The following is a 20223-nucleotide window of genomic DNA, read 5'->3' as shown; positions in this document are numbered from 1 at the left end:
TGTGTCCAACCTGTTAAACATTAATTTGTAATCAATTAACATAATTTGTGTTCTACGTCTATATTATTAAATGATGGATGCATACGTCGTGGAAGTTGAATGGGGAAGGACAATTGTATTTCTTCAAAACAGTCTTTTATCTGAAATTCTTATTTGGAACAGTGAAAAAAAATTACGGTGAAATTTGAGCTTTAAAAACACAAAAATTGGGAATATGACGGAGTAAATACACTCAATGGTTTGGAATTAAATTAAAAACGTCGCTATTTTTTTCCGGTTATCTGGGCTGCGTTCTAGATCGAAGCTGCTACGTAGGCCTAAGTGATTGGACTGTTAGCTAGCCTAGCCGCTACGTAGATATTCGTAGCCTAAATATTTTATGCTAAGCATCATATTCAAGATAGCCACATTGGTTACCACTTTGTGATAAACATGAAATCTATTTACTTTGTGATATTTTGTTCGTCTTTGTAGTTAACATGATGTCGATGTAATTAGTCTTTAGTTGAATATCATTTTCCAAATTCGAATCAGAGATCTAGCGGCTAACCTAGTGGAACGTTCAAAAGACCTAGATATCTACGACCTAGCGGCTAGGCTAGCTGATCTTGAACGCAGCCCAGCACAAAACGTGCATGTATATATCATCCATTTTAGTTTATATTTTTCATCCCTGCCTGCTCCTCTTAATATCCAGCAATTCTGTTTTTTATTTCAATTTTAAAGAATACGTTAAAAAAAAATAAGAAAAAATTAGACAGAGTATATATACCAAAATGTATGGTTCTACATATTGAGCATTGTATCATTGAAATGTGTTATTGTTAATTCACCTGCACTTGTGCAGGCAATCACCCAGTTATGTTTATATTTTGTGCATCCTGTTAAAACGATTAAGAATGCTATACATAACATCCTATTATGCTTTATATTTTTAACAAGACAGAGTTGAAGACATTTTCATATTTTAATGACATATTCAGTAACATAAATTAACAAGACGGAGTTGAAATTAACATCAAATAAATAACAGTAAAGAAATTTGGTCAAAATGACTTCCCTGTTTGCTATCTGTCTGATATGGCATTAAAAATATCACTTTCTTCCGACTCCGAATCATCTGCTCGTAACATCTGCATGGCTTCTTCATTTTGCACTAACATTCCATTCTTTTTTTCTTCATGAGCTGTCAAAAGAAATTTAAAAATAAATAAAAAACATGAAGACAAAATGTATTATGGGTGTATATACATTATTTAAGCTGAGAATATTTATATTTTTAAAAATTTTAATACCTAGAATGGTTAACTTGGACATTTCGAAACGATTTATTAAGAAATGAAGGTAACCAATCGAGAACAATTCTTTGCTTTGTAAGCAAACGTCAATCCCTGTGGTTGTTTAGTTTTGTGTAATATTGGCAGAACCATTTTAACAAGAGCTTGGACTTTAGGTAGTTGTGTCGAACAGAAATGTGACGTATATAGGCCTGTCTATTTCATGGCTGGGCACTTAGCCATGGCTCTTTGAAATCAACAAGATTTGTCTGGCTTTTAAGCTAAGACTACGCAATCGGTGTATATTTCGCTTGAAACCACGTCATTTTTAACTTGTTTTGACGCAAGAAATAGATAGGTAAGTCCAACCGAAAGTCCAAGGTCTTGTTAAAATGGTTCTAATTTTTATTCAATTCCTCTTATGCACCCACATACATATTAAAATAAAACAGTCTTAATTATAAGTACTGGTACTTCTGTAAAGATTTCCATGAGACAATAATAACTAAAAATAATTTTTTTAAAAAGACACTGGATATTCTACTTGTTAAAAAATTGTTCATGTAATTAAGTTTCAATCATTATGTAATCCATACGTATAGTCAATTAACCTCTAAAGTGTATGATTTCATCATGCACACTTTGTTTATCGTGCATTTTACTAAATGTTGAGACTTATTGAACCAAGCACTGCTAAAAAAAATGCATCCAAAGGTTGTTTTTAAAAGTTTGAATATTATTATAGTAGTTGTTTGAACCAAAGAGATTACTTAAAAAAAATATGGGAAAACATTCTCAGCAGATGTAAACATAACATCTATACAATATCATTAATTGTGATATTGTAATTTTTAGAAATAAGCTTTTTAAAAACAATTTTTCAATATTTTCCCTTCATGAACTCTGCATATTCCTTGGGGTGAGTGAATTTTTCTGTGCTTTATATATCTTATTTTTGGGAGTTGATTTTCAATCAACTCTCATATGCAGTTACTCTGGCAAACCGAAACTGAAACAGTGTTTGGACCTAAGCACAAATCATCACCGCTGACAAGATTTAGTTCTTGAAAATAATCCATAAATTCGATGTAATGTATCTTGAAACATTGTGTTTTAAGAAACTTATTTATGAACACCTTGAAAATAGTCAGATGTTAAATAGTACGAACAATTTAGATATTTTTTGCAGTCGTATGTATTCATATGCCAGAGTTCAATATAGTCTCGTTCAACCATCGGCTGTCTCCGTAAATCTCCGACAAGCAGAGAGTCATTCTACATTTAGAGGTCGCGTCATCAAGCTATCACGTGACCTGTTGTACACATTCTCTTGCTTTTGGGAGAGCCGAGCATCTGGTTGAACGAGACTAGAGTTCATTATTGCTTGGATCCATACAATTTTTGGAATATTTCAATTACTTATACATAGTTTGATGGAATCAATTCTTTCTTTAATTATTACACAACACGATTCATACGGGGTTTTCTCGAAATTCTTGTCGGAAAAGTCCGAGAATTCATATTATAAAAATATGCGTAATTCAAACGCAGATTATAAACTACTTGCAAAGCAAAGTAAGATATCGTTGATTTTAAAATGATTAATAAACGATATAATCAACTTCCTTTTCTGTCACTGCAAAATGGCACAATTATTCAAGCCTATCTACATAAAGGATAGTGAATTGTACAAAGAAGAGAACGAACGTATTTCTAATTTTGATCTTCTTGAGGCGGTCAGTCATTGTGTTAGCGCTGATGCTATCAAATGCATCCAGCTCGATCGAAATCTTTGGCGAATTTATTTCACTGATAAACAAAGTAGAGATTCTATTCTATGTGAGGGCTTTGACTTTAAAAACCACCACATCTCTGTATATGACTCGAACCCCTACTCCGCTGGCCTAGAACATCCCAGTGACGAATCACTCAAAGTTACGATATGCGGGGTTCCCCTCTCAGTTGATGACTCCGCCATCCTTGAGATGCTGTCAAAGTTAGGAGCACATCCAAAAAGTGAGCTCAAATATGAAAAAATCAGAAACCCTGCAAACAATAAAATGACAAGCGTTTTGAATGGCAATCGTTTTATATATATCGAGCCACTTGCATCAAAACCTCTACCACGCTTTAGCTACTGTGCTGGGCTTAAATGCAAGATCCTGCATCGCGGGCAAAATTCTGACAAACTTACTATCTTATGTACAAAATGCTGGAAAAATGACCACTACACCCGTAATTGTCAAAATGAGCAAAGTTGCGCAGCCTGCAAAAAACCCGGACACGAACCCGGCTCAAGCGTTTGCGCAAAATTTGTTGCAGATCCAAAAAATGTTGCTACCGTCCAAGGCGCAAAACATGTGCTATCGAATTTCTATCCATGCGATCTTAAGATCTTTGGAGAAAACTTCAAATCTGCAGAGCAGGCCTACCAGCTAACCAAAGCCATTCGTACAGGCAACCTTGTGGCAGCAGACAAAATTCGAGATGCCAAGTCAGCTTTGGAGTGCAAGCTAATCGGCAACACCGTTACTAACACCCCACAGTGGAGGGATGAAGCTGATGATGTCATGGAGAAAATATTATGTGCAAAGATTGATCAGTTAAAGGAAATGAATGATCTTTTAGCTTCCTCCAGGCCCCACACCATCTTCGCCCACTCCGTATACGATCTCTACTGGGGCACCGGCTTGGACTCCGAAAAAACCGCACATACTGCTCCAGATGCATGGCCAGGTCAGAACAAGTTCGGCAAGCTGTTACAGCGTCTTGCGGACAAACGACGAACGAAGCCGCGTTCCGTCTCTATGTCCAGAGCGGTAAAAACCAGGCAGCAAGGCATCGATAAGTACACGTGTTAATCTGTCTCTACTAACTCTATTAACCGGACACAACAATGACTTCTGTTAAATTTATTTCTTTGAACTGTCGTGGACTTAATGATTATAAAAAAAGAGTAATTTTATACAATTGGGTTAATGATATTAATTGTGATGTCGTATTTTTACAAGAGACACATTTTATATCTGAAAAAGAATATATTTTTAATTCAGGCTGGAAAGGTACATCTTTTCATAGTTTTTCTACTTCTTCACACAGTAAAGGTGTCTCAATTCTGATAAGTAGCAAATTTCACTTTACATTACTAAACCAGCATAAATCTGCAGATGGCAGAATTATACTGTTGAATATAGAACATGATAGTAAAATTATTACACTTGTCAATATTTATGCACCTAATTCTGAGAACGATCGGGTTGATTTTTTTAAAAAGGTTTCAAAATGGATTTCAAAGAATTCTATTAATAATGAAAATGTAATTCTTGTAGGAGATTTCAACTGTTCTCTGTTAAAAGATAAAGATAAGAGTTTAAATAGTTTTAAAAATTTACAAAAACATTTCGATTTTGTCGATCTCTGGGCAAAAATTAAACCAGAAAAAAATGGTTTCACTTGGTGTGATGGTAGCGACACCGCAAAAAACAGAATAGACTATGTTTTTTAACGCACCTTTTTTGCTATAAACCGGAAAATATATACTTACGTAGGCCGCCGTCCGTCTCAAATGTAAGAATGAGCGACCACATTGCTTTAATTTTTAAATGCGAAATTTCCTCCAATAGCAGGGGGAAGGGATATTGGAAGCTAAATACGTCTGTCCTTTTTGATATACAGTATTGTAAAATTATCAACGATTTTTTATTGAATTTACCAGATGATATTAAGCTAGAGATGAATCCAAAAACTAAATGGGAATTGATCAAACTTAAAGTTAAAAATTTAAGTATTAGTTATTGTAAAGAAAAAAGCAAAAATATGAAACGGAAAATACAATTTATCGAGAGTGAATTAGAGCAAATAGAACATCAACATCATTTAAATATTAATATGATACGGAAAAAAGAATTAGAGAATGAATTAGACGCATTATATGAAATTAAATCAAAAGGAGCACAAATAAGGTCAAGGGCCAAATGGATTGACGAGGGAGAAAAAAATTCATCCTACTTCTTAAGACTTGAAAATAAGCATCAATCAAAAAATGTTATAAATAAAGTTAGCAATGCAGGATCGACCTTTGTAAAGACTAACGATATTTTAAATGAACTATGTAAGTTCTATGAAAATCTTTACTCCTCAAAAGATATACCGCTAAATGAAATTGAATCATATCTTGCCCAAATTAATACATCCGCTGTGTTGTCAGAAAATGATAAAAAATACTGTGAAAAATTCCCAACATTACAAGAATGCGCAGAAGCTGTAAATGGAATGAAAAATAATAAGTCACCTGGAAAAGACGGTTTACCTGTTGAATTTTATAAGATGTTTTGGAAAAATATCCGGAATTTTCTATATGAAGCTATATCCCAAATTTATATCGAAGAAGAATTAACTTCTACACAAAAATGTTCAGTTCTTTCACTTATACATAAAAAGGGGGAATTAGATAAGTTAGAAAATTACAGACCAATAAGTCTCACTAATTGTGACTATAAAATAATTGCTTTTATATTTGCCAGAAGATTACAAAAATTAATCGATAGGTTAATAAGTAAAAATCAATCGGGTTATATAAAAGGAAGATATATTGGCAATAATGCTAGGCTTATTCTGGATATTTTCGAGTATTGCGAAAATACAAATAAAGAAGGAATTTTCTTATTTGCTGACTTCCAAAAAGCGTTCGATTCAGTTGAATGGAACTTTTTAATAAAATCACTAGAAAAATTCAATTTTGGGAATAACTTTATTAAATGGATAAAAATTTTGTATACCAATCCAAATTTCTATATCAAAAATAATGGTTGGATTTCTAAAAAATGTAAAATGCACAGAGGAATACGACAAGGATGTCCCGTATCAGCAATACTATTTTTATTTGTAATGGAAATTCTAAATGAAAAAATTAATAGCTCAAATTCAATTCGAGGCTTTAGGTTAGAAAATATGGAAAAAGAAATAAAATGTATTCAACATGCCGATGATAGCACCTTTCCTTTAAGAGACATAAGCTCTCTAGAAAAAGCAATCCAAATCATAGAAAATTTTGGAAATGTTTCAGGAACAAAATTAAATCTATCAAAAACTGAATGTATAGTATTGGGAGAACTTAGAAACATTCTTAAGGAGGATACAACCATAAAAAATATCAAAATAAACATAAATACAGTAAAATGTCTAGGTATTTACATAGGACATAATAAAATAGAGTGTAATGAAAAAAACTGGCTATGTAAGCTGAGAGAGTTCGAAAAAATATTGGACTCATGGCGAACAAGAAAGCTAACTCTCTTCGGAAAATGTCAGATAATTAATTCTTTAATTATTTCTAAGCTTCTTTATGTCGCAACAATACTTGAAAACCCTGATCAAACTATATTTAAACAAGTAAACAGAATTATTTTCTCGTTTCTATGGGGGAAAAGAGAAAGAATAAAGCGTAAAACTCTAATAAGACATATATCAGATGGAGGGATTGGTATCACCGATTTTGAAACTAAGGTCAAAGCTTTAAAAGCATCATGGGTTTCAAAACTTATTCATTCTAACAATGATTTAAATCAACTCTTGAACGCTTGTATATAAAGATATAATTTAGATATTTCTTATCTATTAAACACTAATATTACAAACGCACAAGACCTAAATATCAAATACCTCCCACATTTTTATAAGGAAGTAATATGCGCTTTTAATGAATGTAAAAACACTGATCGAGAGAATATCCAGTTTCAGAATATATGGTTCAATAGAAATATAACGTATAAAGGAAAAACAGTCTTTTTTCCAAATTGGATTAAAAGCGGTTTTAAGTACGTGAATGATTTATTCAATTCAAATGGATTCAAACCAATAAACGAAATCAAAGAAAGTCTGATATCTACAAACAATTACCTATGTGAATATATAACTCTAAAAAGTGCCCTTAAGAAATATGCCGCTAATATTAACTTACAGAATATAACACATAATAGAAGTACAAAGTTGTTTTTCAATTTTCATGGATATTTCGAACATGTCGAAGGAAAAAAATCTAAATTTTTTTACCACATCTTACTACAAAAAAACTCAAAAGAGCCTAGAATGGAAAATTTTTGGTCCAAACTTTTTTGTATTGATGACCGTCAAATGTGGGGTAATATCTACCAAGAAAAAGTGAAAAAGATATTTGATAAAAATGTAGCAGAATTTAATTACAAATTAATACACAATATTTTATCTTGTAATAAATGTGTAAGTAAATGGAAAGAAAATTTTGACAAAAACTGTCTGAACTGTAATGTAGAAGAAGAAATTAAACATCTAATTTTTGATTGTTGTATATCTAACCCCATTTGGAAGAAAGTATCTGATATCTTAAATATAAATGTTACATGGAAAGTTATTGTTATTGGTTTTCCAGCATATTGCAACAAAAACACGTTTATCTTTAATAATGTTGTATCTTTTGTAGCCTATAAAATGTACAAATATAAAATGAAATGTAGAGTTTTGAACGACATTGTAACATATAATGGTTTATTATGTTTTTTGAAAAGTGCACTGACACAGTTTTATATGACAGTTAAATCAGCAAAAAGCATTATGTTTAATTTTGATATTCTTAATAGATTGAATGAAAAATTGTAATTATATTTCAAATTATGTTTGTCTAAAGGTGACCTGGCCTTTAGATTATTAAACTGGTAGGGGGAGTCTCTGGACACTTATACTGATTTCCCCTACACATATCTACCAGAAAAATACTTTGCTGTTACATGTATTAGCTATATCTATGTACAAATCGAAATATTATGCTTATAGTTGAAAATTTACTTGTAAATGAATGCCATTGTGAAAAATATAACTCTAAAGGTGACCAGACCTTTAGATTATAAAACTGGTAGGGGGATTTTCTGGACACTAATACTGTTATCCCCCCTACGCATCTAACAGAGAAATATACTGTTACATAAACCTGCTAATTACTTATGTACAAATCTAAATATATGTTTGATATCTATATATTTTTCATGTAACAACCTGGTTATTTTTTTTCCTTTTATCTTTGCTGTATTAATGACATACTTAGCATGAAACATTTCATGTGCGGAAATTTACTTGCAAATGAATATTTTCCTCCTTTTTTTCGTGCAAAATTGTAATACAAAAACATTTCAAAATGTATGTTGTACTAAGCCTCTGCGCAGGCCCACTACCTTCTGTTTTGTTACATATATATGATTGAATAAATGTGTGAAAAAAAAAAAAAAAATCATATAAATGATATTTTTCTTGGGTGAATAAATCAAACTTGAATAAAAAAAAAAAAAAAAAAAAAAAAAAAAAAAAAAAAAAAACTTCCGTCAGTACTTCAGTACTTTGATTTATCTATGGGTCGGTATATGTCAATTAATTTGAGAATTATTGCAATGTCTGTGCTTATAATACATATATATCTATCCAATGTGTATTGTTACAATCCTCTCAGATTCCCTTTTACTGTATTTCACCTCCATCTCAAAGACCATGTAGTGCCAAGCCAGCATGCTATGTTCTATTCATCATCAAAAGTATGTTTTTGTATTTGCAAAAAGTTTATCGCTGGAAATCACTGTGACGTCATACTTAACATTCTTTTGCGCTCGACAGTTTTCGTAAATTGTCGGAAAAATTCGGGGAAGGAAATGACGTCATATGTCAACAAAAGCTCAGATAGGTACAATTTTTTTATGTGTTGTTTACTTTTTATGCGTTTCAAAAAGGAATTTTTATTGTTAAATGAAAATGAAGTATGCGATTTGCAGGTAAGAATTTTCCGTAGAAACGCTTCCTGTTCCACCATGTTGCTATGCACCGCAAAGGATTATTGGGATATGTAGAACTTTTTCACGCGGGTCCACAAAATTTTCTTTGAACAATGTGCAGATTTCAACTCGAATTTCCTCCGTTCGTACACGTTGTCTATGGAGCTCGCTATGCGAGCGGCGCTACGCGCCGCCTCGCTGCGCTCGCTATTAATTTGCTTATGAAATATACCTTCCTGCAAAACAGATTATTTTGTATCCATATCGAATGCTGACAATGCACGAATGTTTTGATGTTTTAGAAACAAAACATCCTACATCGAGCGATAAGTTTATCTACAACCAAAAGTTATTTTAAACCAACTGGTGAACTACTTTTACTTCGTAAACAACGTGAATGGGTGCTTTCTTTTATCTACCCCCGATCTTTTCGGCCCGTGTCATTTGGACCCATATAAATTTTAAATCAAATTGATATTAAGAGACAGAGTGTTTATCAGCAGTATACGATATTAATATAGAATTAAAAACAATCATAATTTTAATATGTAAACGGTGTGACCGTTGGACCGAGCGCAGATTTTAACAAAGCGCAATTTGATTTTTTGTAGAACAATATAGCATTGAATCATGATTTTTTGAAGCATACAGTCTCATAACTGCAGCGGTGTGTGAATACAAATTGAGTAATGCGCGTTAGGGCGTTATGAAAATTTGTATGCACCTTAAAATTCCTATCTTACCCTAAGAGTAAGTTCATATTTTATTTTCGCTTGTGACGTTGCAGTTTACAGCGTTCAACGTTTGTAACGTCATAATAAAACTCATTTTAACCTTTGTTTACCCTGTGTGCACTACAGTGCTATAACTGCCGTAGCTTTTAACACACTTTACAAGCAAAAAATATGTGCAATGTAAATATAATTTATTTGAAAGCACACAGTAGGATCCGTCTTCAAATCATTCGCCAAAGTTAAACTAAACGTCGCGTGCTCAGTCTACATTAAGACGTCATAATAAGTTTTTATCCTCGGAAATAACGTTATTCCGAACTTTTTTTTATTTCTTTTCTTTTCTCATTGTTCATCAATTTAATTCATATAAATGCTGCGGTAATAAAATTGAATACTTTATTCAGTATCTAAAAGATCAGTTCCTTGATGATAATGTTTTTATTTTCCATCTGATAATTTGATAAGACATACATAGAACTAGTCATGTTTCTTGATTGAAGCACTATTAATGTTGTCTTTTTTATTTCTTATAATTCAAATTACCTTCTATTGAAACACTGGAAAATTTTAATTGAGTTTAGGGGCAATAAACATCGATAAGTACCAGTCAATCAATGATCGAACTAACTTTTAAAAAACAAAATGGCTGCCAATATGGCGGCGCCCAAGGCTGGAAGAAAAGTTTTTTGGCCCTAGTACCCCTGATTCAACTTTCATTTTTCACTGATTTTCTTATATATACGTGTTACCATTAATCCTCGCTTCGCGAGGCGGGCTTTGCCCGCCTCTCGCTGCGCTCAGTAATATACTATTTAATTTTATTTGAATAGAGAAAAAAAAAATATCTCAATTTTTTTTTTTAATTTGAAATTACATAAATATTTGTTTGAGGCGACACCTCAGTAGAGTCCCTCATTATATACCTCACCTGGGGTGCCAGGGGCTCCCTGGATCGGTAATTCTGTAACATTAAATAAAGATACATTATACATCTATATTTTTACAATATAAAGTTAATAAAATGAAGTCATATGATTATAATCATAATAATTAGTTATATATGTGTATTATAAAAAAAAATAAACTCCTAAGATATTTCTAAATTTAGATTTTTAATTAACATTTAAAACATTTTAAGAATTAGGTGAGTCAATTAGTAATGAATTGTAATTTAATTAATTATGTGATAAAAAACATATTTTTTTTTATTTAAAAGTAGTCGACTAATGTATTTGTCTTTATACTTTAAAAAGTAAGTATAATTCATACCAATTTCTAAATGAATGGTCAATAACCAAATCAAAATTATTTCTGAAAATAGAAAAAAAAAATCACACTTCATTTTAATATTTCTATTATTTAAATTGACTGCATAAAATCCATATTAAATTCAATTTTTGTTAAATTGACCGCCCAACTCAATTTTCATAAAAATTTATAGCAAAACAACAAGAAAAGTTGGACTCATGTTAAGTACATACATTACTAAGAGTTACAGAATCATACTTTGTTTTTTAGGATTATTGTTAATCTACAGTACCTAAATGTACTTGTGATCAATGAAGGAGAACCATAGATAACACAAATCTTAAAAACTATGCATTTTTGTAATAGTGTAGATTATTTTGACTTTTTAATAAAATTATTTGGGTTTTTATTCTTCAAATAACTTTAACTCGACGCTATTGTGGCCCTTCAGGCCTTTGATTTTGAATTTGCAGAGAACTCAAGTTCAGTTATATGGTACCAGTTTTAATGATATATATTATGGCTATTGTTTCCATCATATAAAAGATTTTTTGTCAATTCTAATTATTTTTTCACGCGGGAAATTAATTGATAATATGCGAACGATATACGAAAATGACAAGAAGCACACCATGTTTATTCATTGAATCTCATAATTATTCATTATTTCGTCCACCGCTAGATGGTGCTTAAGGAATCCTCATTATTTGACGTCACGGGCAAGACAATCACAATATACGGAGGCTGTTAAACAGCCTCCGTCTAAAAATGCAAGGTCGAAAGCAAACACCAAGCTACCCCCCCCCCCCAATTTGTAAAGAGCGGTCTATATATAAAACGTTCTTCATTTATCAAAACCATAATCCTTATTACATTTCGAGTTATTTAAGAGACCTTCTTCTGTCCAATGATTGAGTATTTAATAGCGAGCGCAGCTCGCCGGCGCGCAGCGCCGGCGAGCGAAGCAAGCTCTAAGAACCAGTGTGCGCGGGAAAAAGAACGAGCTCAAACTACAGTTCATCAAACAAAATTTTTTGTCTACGTCCCATAATGCTCTCTAATGTTTTCACCCGTGGTGCTATGCCAAAAATGGCCGACTTTTAACTCGTAATTTACGGTGTCTTAAAGTTTGAAGACACGTTTTGAGTACCGCATATGCTTTGGCGAGACTCAACAGATTTGTTACATGCTTCCATACCTTCGTATTGAGTCGAGAAACGTAAACAAAGACGAACAAAGTCATGGATGACGTCACAGTGCTCTTGCGCTATATTTCCCGCGATAAATTTAGAGGTGGATCAAACATCTGTAATGAGTGTACTAGCTATTTCAGTATAGACTGCGATACCTGCCTCATTGATATATGATTTGTTTTAAAAAAATTTAGAGATTATAAAAAATATATACTAGGAAGAGCCATACTTTACTGTCATATCGATCCATTTTAAAGCTAAGCGTGCATGCATGTACAGTAGGGAGGTAAGTAAATGAGTATATGAGTAGGAAGGAAATAAACAATGGGACATTTTGAACTAAATAAAAAGGAATAAAATGAAAAAATAAACGGTTAAAAAATTTAGGTAGATATTGCTTATAGTCAAACCATTAAATTTGAAAGTGGGAATTAAATTACACAGCCTACAAACAGGGACCGGGCTCTCTCTCTCTCTCTCTCTCTCTCTCTCTCTCTCTCTCTCTCTCTCTCTCTCTCTCTCTCTCTCGGGGTAGGGGGTTGCGCTGTGTGTATCATTACCATTAAAATTAGTACCTTTGGCATACTTATTGTACAGCAATACTCTCTCATTCTTTGACATTCTTTGATACCTAAATAACACTAGGTTGACAATGATGCAAGGTATGTGTAATTCTTGCTGCGCTCGCCAGAACGGTAGCACCGTAAAACATATTAGTAACTGTACACGTGTGACGTATCGTCATTTTGTATAGCACGTGTGTCTGTTCTGAGTATTTAATTATCTATTAATTTTATATACCAGCATCTGTTACCCCAATGTCTAAACACTTAGTCAGTGTTCGTGATCTATATATAGCTATCGTTACGAAAATACAACGTCATTATTATCTAATACATCTTTAAATAAGTCTAACTTGTTAACTAAAGTCAATTATCTTGGCTTCAAGAATCAAGACAGACTGATGGTGGTAATATCTATGTCATACGTCATACGCCGTGTTGAAGAAATGGGGATTATTTTTGCATACAATTCTTTCCTAATTTTCAGACGGTTTTTTGTCACATATCTAGAAATCTAAAAATTGCAAAATATAACAAGTTGTCTCTCTTAGGGAAAACAGTCTTACTTGCATGGTATAATCATAATGTACGTATTTATTAATTGCCCAAATTATACACACCAAAATGCGACTCTTTACTTCTGGGCATTTTTACTTGCCTGCGCTTACGTCAACATTCTATTCTTTTTGGGTGGTGGATGGGTGGGTGTAAATGTATACACCAGACTATTAAAAACTGTTAACTAAGTGTACTTGAAAATGTATATGAACATTTGGGTAGAATAATGATTTTATTTTTTCCTTCTTTAGATCTAAAAAACACAAAAATAAATTGACGGAAGGAGAGTGTTGCATCGTTATATAAAATTAATATATATATGCATTAAAGTTATTTTTTTTATCTCAGTGAAACGTCTTGTTTAGGTACAGTAAAACTCGGTTATAGCAATGTCCTCGGACCCAGTGGATATACTTCGCCAGATCCGTAATTAGTGATATCCGTATTACGAATTCGTAATAAACAGTATACCGATTTCGTATTATAAATTTTTTTCTTCCACATTTATACCAGTTTGCTTTTCATGGCCTAGAACGAAACACCTTCGCTGAAAACCTTAAATAATCGGATGAGAAATTGAAGAATTGAAGAATTGATGTGAAAATAAATTATTCCAAACAACTGTGGCAATTGGTATTACTTAAGTTTTCAAATAGTAAATCAATTCGCAGTTAGCCTAAAGGTGTAAAAATCGATATTTTTCATTTCTACAGGACTTAAAATCAGTTCGCTATATCTGTAAATTCGTTATATTAACCAAGTTCATCGAAGCCGTAAAAAATGTTAGGATTTGTTAAGAATCTTGCCAGAGATTCCATAACACTTTGCTATATCCGAGATTCGACTAAACGAGTTTTTAAAGTTTTTTTTCCCATTAGCCCTATTCATACATTCTTTTATTTTATAATATTTTGATATTCAGTTTTATGTGCTTGTGGTTAATAAACAATTTCTTATTATTATGTATAAATTTACAAGTAAATTATTGACAGGTGTTCATTAAAATGTGCACATTAATAAGAATATTTACAATTTATCAAATCTCTTTGGGTACGTTGTTTTTGACAACATATATAGAAATAGTACAGTTTCATGATTGAAATAACAATTTGTTTATTGTATGCGTTGTGGCAACGTACTTTGAAAAAATTACGCACTTCGAAACAATTTTTCGAAAGGGCGATAAATTTTGGTCCCAATCAACGCACTTTGAAATATTTTTTCAAAGTGCGTTATGAGTGTAGACCAACATTTTTTTTTACATCATCACATTTAACGCACTTTGAAAAAATAAATTCTTAATTCTTTTTAAACATTTAGATGTATAGTTGTGTTTATATATGAAATATTAACTGTTATTTCGTGTTTGATGAAGCGATACGGCGATCCATTCTTTCAGCAAGGAAGGTAATAGCGTCAGATGGTATTGACAAGGACGTTCAACTTTGAAAAAATTCGCACTTTGAATTTTTTTTTCAAAGGGACAATGTTAACGCACTTTAAAAAAAAATATTTTTTTTTCAAAGTGCGTAAATACCGACGATATCAATCGTCGATTTCATGAACTTTCTGATATAATTGGTAGTAAAATAAATATTTAGCCTGTTTTCCTGGCCTACCCATAATGCCCCGCAACAGTAGCATTTTGGGTAAGCCAGGAAACAGGCAACGCAGCACTGTTAAGGCTTACTATGAAAATACCAGTGGATTTAAACGCTCATAAAACGACGCATCTGTTATAACAAAATATTTATGTAAAGTTATTTTATCATAATGTAAATGTAATATAAAATGAAACAGTACAGTAAATGCTACTTTGTATGACACTTAGTATGGTCCCCTAAATTGATAGTCACGTGACATATGTTGATAATTCTCCCGAATGGAGGTCATAAACAAATGTCAATATTACAAAGGCATACCCTTATTTGAATTAAAAATTGAAATGATAATTGAATTCTACTTTTCTGGTATATTCTTAAAAGTGCTGCTGCTTTGAATATAGTTCTTCTTTTATAAGAATAAATATCAAAGAAATGAGCTCCGGTTAGACTTTATTTTTATCGTTGTTGGACTTATTTGTCTACAAAGTTGCACGCATAGGTAATTTTGAATGTAGTTTAATGTTTTCGTACCCATAAAAATAAGTAATTACTATATTTATTAGCATATTTGACTACTTGTTGTTTTGTATGATGTCATAGTTAACATTTCCCGTTCTTTCTGGTAGGCACGACCACAAAGTAAACCTTAACAGTGCTGCGTAGTAAAACTAATTCATGTTATAATTTGAAAAATGTTGTATCGCTACTTAAACTGTGTGCAAATAATAAATTGTCTTGCCTAAATATTACAGTAGTGATAACAGTAATATTACAGTAATGAGGCTACATTTTAAAATCAAAATACTGAAAGCACTGACGAGAGTTTATTTAATTTTTTTATTTATGAGTTAATACTTTTTGGTCCAAGGATTGCATATTTGCCATTTTCCTACTGTGAAGATAATGTGACTTAGTATTTAAGTATAGACATTTTAAAGCAGTAATTCTAAATCAAATTAATTCCTTTAAATTTCAACAAGGACATAAATGTCAATAAGGCATCTCCTTCTTCGTTAATTTTTTTTTGCAATTGTGTATAAAGAATAGCTTTTTAAAAAAACAAATAGCCCTAGCTCATATTACATATTATAGATCCATATTTCAAAATCTTTGTCTACGCGAGTTCATATTTTTCTTTTCGAATCGAAGGGCTAATAAACAGAAGTAGCCGTTAGATATTAAATTCTATGTCTATAACGCAATTAGCTGAAAAGTACATTCAGTATGAAGAATATTAAAATAGGATTTCAAAAATGAATAAATTCAGTTTACAGTCGAGCTTTGTTTGCATAACAATTTGATTTGACATACATATGATATATTTGATTAATTATTCATTAACACGAGAAGAATGTGTGCGACATTTTATGCTTATCAAAATACTTACTTAATTTTCAAACACCAGAGAAACAAGACGTTATTATATACAATTTGAAGACAAAATGGTTGCAGATAAAATTTGTTTATCTTGAGTTGTTTTTGTTAGGGAAAAAAAACAAAACAATTACTTATCATCAATTAAAAGCACATGTATAAAATAAATATAAAGGCGGTAAATATATTTCTTTGTGTCTTAAACACAAAATACTAATTGCTTTGGTTTATTTTGATCCATCTATGATCAAATAAATGTTGAAGATACTAGTAAAACTTTTAAATCCCGTTGATTTTTATATAGCCGTTTGGGAGGGTAACAGTTGAAATTGACACCCCGAGAAAACCATTGTCAACCGACGCGAAGCGGAGGTTGACAATGGTTTTCGAGGGGTGTCGATTTCAACTGTTATCCTCCCAAACAGGCACTACTTATTTTGTAATACTGAATGTCTTAATTTTTAAGAAAATTTTACTGCTTTTATATAGGAATAACGTGAATTCTACAGCGAACCGTACGCGCATAATTTTCGCGCATGTAACAATTTTTAATGTTACCCGTTGCTTAGTGTGTTGCTAACACTGAGGGTAATTGAACGGATTATGAACTGCGTCTTAACCAATCAAATTTCAGTTTTTAACATGAAAGTATAACAAAAGCAGATTTTACTTTTGGATATGTTTCACTTTTTTTCAAGCATATACTCATAGTGGGTAATACGTTCGGCGATAAATTATAGTCCATACTTTACTTCTCTTACTGAAAGAAACAACAATATATGCATAATAACGCACTGTAGTTATGTTTTATTTCGTTGTCACAGAAAACAGAGCGTTATATATAACATAAGCTTATTATATATAACTTTAATTTAACACAACTACGCTTCCCTTGTCGCCCAGGAAAACCCATTGATTAATCCTCACAATGCATGCTACAATGTAAGTGTCTAAAAACTATAGAAACCTGTAAGTCCACAGCAGTTGTGAGGTAAAGAAAATGAATGGCAAACTTATTCTCACAAGCATAATTGTTATAATGCAAGTTATAAAGAAAGTTGACAATAATTTAATTCTGGCTTGCACCGGTAGAGCTTGCGCTAGAAACTGTCTGAACTTCAAAATTCTAAGAATACTATTCAAACACGTCATATCAAAAACTCATTGAATATTACTACAAACAAAAAATGACCTTCAGTTTCGGCGAACACAAAGTTTTTACATGTCTTTAGGACAACTATTTCTCGCTATATTATCGTAACCCAAGAATACATTTTCAATGTCGTACACGGAAATTCTTAAATACCTATTTGCCTGATAAAAGAGCTGCAAATATGTAGCAGAACAATAGGGTGGGAGTTATAGTTATGCACAAACAAAGAACTTATGACGCACAAAAAAGAAAGATGTTAAAAATAATCCAGATCAAAGAAAGTAAATATAATTATGCTTTGTGCTTTAAAAAGAAATATGTCAAATGTACATTTTTTGTATGGGAGAAACTGTAGCTCTGTAGTCTGTCGGCCCGAATTCACTCCGTAAAGTGAAGATATGCAAACATAGTTACCTAATCAAATGAGAGATAAACGACCGAGTTTAAAATACATCATCTATGGTACTAGTATAAGGTACTAATCTTCTTGAAAATAATTTTAAATATCATACATGCATTACATTGTCATTATGACGTCAGCATATAACAATAAACAATGCGATTCTTGAGAAAAAAAAAATTATTGACGATAAGATATGACAACTTTTCCCTACTTTCATAAAATATTCAAATAAATGATATAAGTTAATAGGTCATCCACCTTGCGACAGTTCTCAAAACAGCAGTGTGATATAATGATAAATTAATATTTAAAATCAAACAAATAAAATTAGTTCTTGTGTAACGTACTTTAATGTCTAGCAACTAGCTCGAATGCTGATTAAACTTACGTAAGAATATCCCTCTCACCGATCAGATTCCACTGCTAAAAATAGTACCCACTAAAGATTGATCTTTATTCCGCTGCCTGTCATTTTCATAATTTTTTTCTCTTGTTTTTCATTTTGTCTTAATTTTATACCACAAACTAACATGCCAACATCGTCGAAACCTTGCTAACGATTTAGAATAATTTTTCATCACCTGACGATGAATATTTTAAACGGGGCGTTTACTGTACGTCTCGGCCAGTTACAACAATTTATTGATACTTTAAAATTTGTTCGAATCAAAATATATTATTTGAAGAAAGATCTTAACTTAAATGGAGCTTTAGTGAAAAAAATCTCAAACGAACACTTTATTAAAATGTTAAATCAACATAATTAGCTTTTATATTGGTAATTATACATCATTCAAAGTCAATTGAATAACCAATTTACGTGTTTGTGAAATGATTTATTCAACAACATGCAAGAATCCTCAAATAAAGTTAAACAATCTGACATAAATAAATGAAAAAAATTATTGTGCAAGTACTGGATTACTAGATCGTATTCAAACGAATTCTAAATGGTTCGTCTCTTTCATCTTCTACTGGTGAAGACACGCTTTTGCTGTGTGTTTTTCTTCTCGTTTGAATGTCAGTTCTGTTGTGCTTGAAGTTTTGCAGATAGTTGTTGAAAAGAATGATGAATGGACATCCAATATTTACACAGAGTTTAGCACTTGTCTCGGAAAACAGCTTTGTACGATTACTGTCCGCTAGGGCTTCGGCTGTGGATACTCTTCTTTTTGACCCAGTGTCTATTTTATTGCCCACTAGAACGATGTTTGTGAACAAGTTTCCTGCAAGAAAAGAAAGGTTTTAGAAATCGAAAAGTGGTATTTTTTAAAAGTGATTTGAAACAGTTTGAAATAAGACTTTAAAAAATATTCACAATACCTTTGATGCTGTATATTTCATCGCAAAGGGACTTGGCAAATTCATAAGACCGTTTATCATCAATTGCATAAACAATCACAAAAGCATTCCCAGTTTCAATGTACACCCTCTTCATGGCTGGAAATTCGTCAAGATCCGAAGTGTCAACAAAGTCCACCCGACGATGAATACCATCTACAAAAGAAAGCCAAATTAGTCAAAGCACTTACAAAACTTCCACAGAAATGATGGATAGGGATTAGAACTCCTAAAAAGTGATGAAATCTGCGACGGATACGATTAAAGAGAATCAAATTATGTTTTAACCAAAATACAAAATAAATTGTTACCTGGAAAGCGAATTGTTTTCCCATTTACATTATATACGTCTTTTGAGGAGCTGCAATCTGATCTCTTTTGCACTGGGTCGTCAGCTTTCAAAAATTGGTCCAATAATAAACTTTTGCCAACCTTTTCTGCACCTAGAATTACCACTTTTAGTACTTTCATCGTTATTTTTTGCTCGAACAGAATCTTTCATTTCTTGCATTTTCATTTTTATCCCTCCTTATATAGCAGTGTTTTGGGCGACACACACAATAAGTTTATGAAGTGCTAATTAATTGTTAGAACTTGTTTATTATTCAACAAATGAGAAGCTGGATTATAAAGAGATGGGTTGAATTCTGAAGGGAGACAAAACAAAAAAGAAACCCACCGACAAAATAAGTATGACTGATATTTAAAATATTTATCTATTAAAATTTGTAATCTAACAAATATTTTATATGTCAAACTGTCTGTATCAACAAAAGTATGTTTTCGTTGGATTTAAAACCCTTGGTGAATTAAAGAATTTCTCTATCAAAAATAAACACATATATAACCTTCTTTTCATTCCTAATAAAATTACTACATTGTGCTTTTTATGTTTTCAATTCTCTTTGGCGTTTTTACACCCTGTACAAGTTCACAATGCACCCATGTCACAACGAAACAGTTTCTATACTATTATTGTATTGTA

At 31.9% G+C, this 20223-nt stretch overlaps 1 protein-coding gene across 1 annotated transcript; it reads right to left on the bottom strand.

Annotated features, from left to right (window-relative positions):
* Nucleotides 1–18722: 18722 nt before the first annotated feature.
* Nucleotides 18723–19746, bottom strand: LOC128190798 (ras-related protein Rap-2a-like). Its single transcript, XM_052862993.1, has 3 exons — nucleotides 19550–19746; nucleotides 19221–19394; nucleotides 18723–19123 (listed from the first exon to the last, which is right to left on the bottom strand). The coding sequence occupies exons 1-3, from the start codon at nucleotides 19707–19709 to the stop codon at nucleotides 18822–18824; spliced, it is 636 nt and encodes a 211-aa protein (XP_052718953.1). The 5' UTR covers nucleotides 19710–19746; the 3' UTR covers nucleotides 18723–18821.
* Nucleotides 19747–20223: the final 477 nt, after the last annotated feature.

The sequence above is a fragment of the Crassostrea angulata genome, chromosome 6 (assembly GCF_025612915.1).
Source record: "Crassostrea angulata isolate pt1a10 chromosome 6, ASM2561291v2, whole genome shotgun sequence".
NCBI lineage: Eukaryota > Metazoa > Mollusca > Bivalvia > Ostreida > Ostreidae > Magallana > Magallana angulata.
This window is presented reverse-complemented; position numbering and strand designations above follow the sequence as displayed.

What these genes read in the sequence shown, in the direction of transcription:
- LOC128190798 (XM_052862993.1), bottom strand. Translation starts at nt 19,709, where the DNA reads ATGAAAGTACTAAAAGTGGTAATTCTAGGTGCAGAAAAGGTTGGCAAA. An exon ending in GAAAACAATTCGCTTTCCAG is followed by an intron (nt 19,395 to 19,549) that starts GTAACAATTTAT and finishes TTTCTTTTGTAG; the next exon opens with ATGGTATTCATCGTCGGGTG. An exon ending in TGAAATATACAGCATCAAAG is followed by an intron (nt 19,124 to 19,220) that starts GTATTGTGAATA and finishes CTTTTCTTGCAG; the next exon opens with GAAACTTGTTCACAAACATC.